Source organism: Echinops telfairi, unplaced genomic scaffold, assembly GCF_000313985.2.
Source record: "Echinops telfairi isolate 266 unplaced genomic scaffold, ASM31398v2 ScPeMD7_443;HRSCAF=831, whole genome shotgun sequence".
Classification (NCBI taxonomy): Eukaryota; Metazoa; Chordata; class Mammalia; order Afrosoricida; family Tenrecidae; genus Echinops; species Echinops telfairi.
The window spans coordinates 30571582-30576927 of record NW_022104341.1 but is presented as its reverse complement, the minus strand read 5'-3'; the positions used below and the strand labels follow the sequence as shown (position 1 = coordinate 30576927).

Sequence of the window (5346 nt, the reverse complement as noted above, 5' to 3'; positions counted from 1 at the left end):
ATGAAAGGAGACAGCAGCTAGGGTAAGATATGAAAACAACAATTTATAATTTATCAAGGGGTCATAAGGGTGAGGGATTGGGGGAGCTGATACCTAGAGCTCAAGTAGAAAGAAAATGTTTTGAAAATGATGAAGGCAACCTATGTATAAATGTACTTGATACAATTGATGTATGGATTGTTATAAGTGCTGTAAAAGACCCCCAATAAAATGATGTATTAAAATAAATTAAAAACAGCAATTCTATATAAACAAATGAAAGTTTAAGTAGCTAAAAGGTCGCAAATGAGACTCAATACAGACCTATTGTGAAATATCTTATATTTATCGACTTTTCAAAGTATACAAAACCACAAAAGTTGAGTTATTTAATATGCCTTGAGTGTCATTTCTTCTGCTCCTAAGTCAAATATTTAAGACTAAGGCCTCAGGAAGATACTGAGGAACTTTCTGTTCTTTTCAATCAGATGCTTCAATGTTTGTAAAAGTTTTCTCCTATTCAGTACTATGAAATATGCATTTGGATATGTGGTAAAATAGGATCTCTAGATGATTTAATTTACTTTAATTTCAGTTCCTCAATTCTTTTTGCTTATGTACACTATAGAAATATAAATTACTTTAACAAAGATAAAAACTTATTCATTAAAAGATAGTTTGGAAAGTATACAGAAAGAATTACCAAGATTGATTTGAGTTAAAAATCAGTTAATTACTCACCTACAACCAGGCCACATTCGGGACAAATCATATCACCAGCTCTGTAGTCCTCCACTAAAATTGCATCAGGATGGTTTGGACATGTGACTCGTGGAAGAGCATCCAAACTAAGGAAGAAAAAAAATTGGTAACCTCTCAACCATTATGTAACAAACTAATCATCAGATGGAGAAGTGGAGAAATGATAAACTCTTTTCTAATCCTGTACATTTATAACCTGAACATTTAAGCTTAATTGTCAAAGCAGTCAGTTAGGCCGTCTCATATTCTAGCTAGTAACTAGCTGGTAGATTTTATGGGAACTATTTTTATTAGAGTAACTTTTGATTTCCCAAAATGAAAAGCTCCTAAAAATGTACACAGGAAGCTTAATGTTTCTTTTCTTTTATCATGTAACCTACCAAGATTTTTAAGGAATCCTGAGTAGTGCATTACTGGCACTTACATAAAACCATTCCGGGTGATCCTTTTGTCACTATTTCTCTGGCTGCAGAATAAATTTCATTTCTTTGTTTTTCTCTTGCTAGTGCCCTTAGTAATATGCAGGCACACGCTGGGTTTTTTAAGACAGCTCCTAACGAAACTCACCCACCATCAATTGGATTCCGCCTCACAGCTACCCTCTACGATGGGGTAGAACTGCCTCTGTGGGTTTCAGAGACTGTAACTCTTTGTACCAGAGTAGAAACCTCTACTTGCCCTTCATATTATGTAAACTGCCTTCTCTCAAACTATAAAACTACAAAGTCTTCATCAGTTACCTTCACAACCTCATTTGTAGCCATGTGTTGCTTTAAAATCACTGAAAAGGCTCTACGTGGAGTTTTTTTATTACAGTAAAGTCTAGGTCCCCAAATTTGGCCTATCATTGGAATCACCTGGGGATCTGGTGAAATTACAGATCCCTGGGCTCCATCTGCAACCAAATGAATCAGAATCTCTAGAGCAGCCATTCTCAACCTGTGGGTCACAACCCCTTTACTGAGGGTCGAACAACCCCTTCACAGAGGTTGCCCGATTCATAACAGTAGCAAAATTACAGTTATGAAGTAGCAATGATTTTACGGTTGGGGGGGGAGGGCGGTCACCACAACATGAGGAATTGTATTAAAGGGTCGTGGCATTTGGAAGGTTGAGAACCACTGCTCAAGGGAGAACTGCATACACTTGTTCTGACTCACCAACAATTCCAAGTAAAGACTTGAATACTCGGATATAGGCACGAAGCAGTTAACTAACAAAAAAGTCTGTAGGTCGACCCCTATCCCAGAAGAATTCACTACAAAGGACAGCACTGAAAACACAGCTGGGGGAGTGGGACATGTCTGAAGACCGCACACAGGAGCAAACAAAGAGGGAAGGAGAGAGAGTGGAACATCCTGGCCTACCAAGCTTTGAGGACAACAATCCCGCTCGGAGCGGGGTTGCACAGAGAGGGTCAGCCTCACCATGAGACACAATGTCCCCTTACTGACCCACAGCACTACGGGGGCAGCACTGGAAACACAATTCAGGATTGTGCCCAGTCGCACCACAGCCCCACACCAGGGCAAACAAAACATGAAGGGAGTGCAACAGAGCAGCAAGGCGAGCAAAGCAACAAGGCCTCAAGGAACTCTGAAAACAAGACTTCGAACTTCGGGCAGGGCTTGGCACTAGATCAGACCTGATCAGAAAACATTCATAAGGGTCAGCAGACAGACCTGGAACTATTCATAGGCTATTTTGGGGTTTTATTTTGATGTCTATCTAAATAAGAGAGGCAGGATAAACAATCCTGAGGAGAAGCAACGAGCCCGAAGGGAGTGTGTGTGGGGGTGGGGGGAGACAAGGGAGGGGAGTGTGTGTGTGGGGGGCAGAGACAAGCGAGAGGAGGAAATGGGGGAAAGGGAGGGAGGAGCCAACAAACCTGGGAACAAGGGAACAACAAGCGATCTAAATCTGATGGCGAGGAGGGCAGAGAATGCCTGGTGGGGTTCGATCAAGTGCAATGTAGCCCAGAGGAAGTTCGGAGAGCAGAATGAAGGTTGGACACGGTAGTGGAACAGGAGGAAAGTAAAAGGAAATAGAAGAACTAGGAGGCAATACACAAACATAGGCATGTAAATATGTTAATATATACCGATAAGGATATAGGTCTATGTCCATATATTTATAGGTTAAGTAGTAAGGTAGCAAACAGACATTGGGCCTCTACTCAAGCCCTCCTTCAACACAAGAACACTTTGTTCTAATAACCTGGCATTCTGTGATGCTCACCTTCCCAACATGATCACTGAAGAAAAATGGGTGCTGTTCTCTAGACAAATCATAAATCCAACCCACTATGTGTTTTGTGCTCTGCCTCCAAATATTACTCATACCCTCTGATTCCTAAGTATCATTCACTAAAATAAAAAATTTAATAATTTCTTTGAAAAAAAAAAAAAAGAAAAATGGGTGCATAAGCAAATGGTGTCCAGCTATCAAAAGATATAGCATCTGGGGTCTTAAAGACTTGAAGATAAACAAGCGGCCATCTAGCAGAGAAGCAACAAAGCCCACATGGAAGAAGCACACCAGTCCACACGATCATAAGGTGTCAACAGGATCCAGTATCAGGCATTAGAAGACCCAAAACAACCAACCATTTCGATGCCAATGAGGGGGGTTGAAATGGTAACTCAAAGCCCATCTGTAGACAGTTGGACATCCCCTCACAGAAGGGTCACAAGGAAGGGATGAACCAGCCAGGGTGGGTATAGCACAGACAAAACACACAACGTTCCTCTAGTTCAGTGGTTCTTAACCTTCCTAATGCCACAACCTTCTAACACAGTTTGTCTTGTTGTGGTGACCCCAACCATAAAATTATTCTTGTTGCTACTTCATAACTGTAATTTTGTTGCTGTTATGAATTGGGCGATCCTGTAAAAAGGTTGTCGATCCCCCAAAGGAGTAGCGATACACAGGTTGAGTACCACTGCTCTAGTTCTTTAATGTTCTCCCCCACCAACTATCATGACCACAGATCTACCGTACAAATCTGGCTAAACCAGAGTATGTACACTGTTACAGAGATGAGCTCTCTACACTCAGACTGCAGGGACAGATAAACCCCTCAGGACCAATAATCAGAGTAGCGATAACATGAAGGTAGGGGGAAGATGTGGGGAGAAGGGAGACAAAGGAGGAACTGATCAAATGATTGATGTAAACCCCTACCCCCCAGGGGACAAACAACAGAATCATGGGTGAAGGAAGATAGCAGACAGTATAAAATATGAAAATAAAAATAATTTATAAATTATCAAGGGTTCATGTGTGTGGGAGGGTGGGTGAGGGAGGAGAAAAAAGAGGAGCTGATACTCAAGTAGAAAGAAATGTTTTGGACATGATGGCAACAAATGTACAAATATGCTTGATACAATTGATGTATGAATTGTTGTAAGAGCTGTAAGAGCCCCCAATAAAATGATTTATTAAATTAAAAATAAATAAACTAAAAAAAAAACTGTTAGGAATGAATGTCTTCCATAACCGGGGTCAGACTGCCTTTATTTAGAATGGTGCATTGAACTTAATAGGCATATCTATGTGAGTGGTGGTACAGAAATTCAGTGAGATTTGTTTTTGCGTATTCAAGATATGGTTTCAGAAACTACTTTTCAGTCAATTATTCTATCAATAATTTGCTCAGCTATTTTGAATAAAGCAATTAAGGAAAGGCACATTTGCCTTAAATAACCTGACAGAATTGGATTAAAAAGGAACAGAAATGAACACAGATTTAGTAGTTGTGTAAATGAATATGCTATGAACATCACAAATACATATATAAAAGGCAAAAATCAAACATTTAAAAATATGTAAACAAGTATTTGTGACTTTGGACTTTCTTGGGCTAACAAGTGCAAGCCAAAAGGTCAATTCTCAAGTATGTTTGAAAATGATGCTGCCCACAGTAAAATAATATGTTCCTCAAGAAGTATATATTCAAGTGAACTAAAACAAGCCTTGGTTCACCTCATTAAGAAATGAGGAATTACTCATTAGGTTCATCTCATTAGGAAAATTAGGGATTACTTATATCCACATTTATGCCATAAAATATCGGTAGGAAAAATGGTAGCAACCTAAAATAGCAAAGAAAAGGTTTGATGTTAGTACTTATACATATATATCTGTATATATAATGATATAGAAGCATTTCAAAAGATATATGAAGAAACTCAATATAGCACTGAAAAAAGAATGAGTTGCAGTTAAAAGCAGTTTATCAAAGGCATCTAAAAATGCTAACCAAAAAAAGTGGACATATATGAGATGATCTCATTTAATATACTATTTTAGAGCAGGTAAAAACAAAAGTGTGTTATAAGCCAGGATGTGGCTTGGGGGGCGGGGCAGGACATAGGATTGCAGATGCAAGGCAGACTCGCAGTGTGCTAGGAGAGCTTGATTTCTAGACCTGGGTGGTAGTTATATGTACAAGCACTCACTGTGAAATAACTGAGCTGTAAATCTATGTTTACATGAGGCCACTTCTTAGGAGCATAGTAGGTAGGAACACGGACCCATTTGTTACAGCATAGGTTTTCTAGGAAAATACCAAGAAGCTGCTAACAATTACTGCTTGAAGGATGA

General features: G+C 39.4%; 1 protein-coding gene across 1 annotated transcript in view; it reads right to left on the bottom strand.

Annotated features, from left to right (window-relative positions):
* The window catches only part of GTF2B (general transcription factor IIB), a 37421-nt gene extending 36246 nt beyond the window's left edge, over positions 1–1175 (bottom strand). Inside the window, exons 1-2 of the mRNA XM_004699275.3 lie at positions 1166–1175; positions 721–852 (exon numbers count right to left, since the gene is read on the bottom strand). Coding sequence (XP_004699332.2) covers positions 721–852; positions 1166–1175 — 142 coding nt within the window. The remainder of the gene's footprint in view (positions 1–720; positions 853–1165) is intronic.
* Between the last annotated feature and the right edge of the window lie 4171 nt (positions 1176–5346).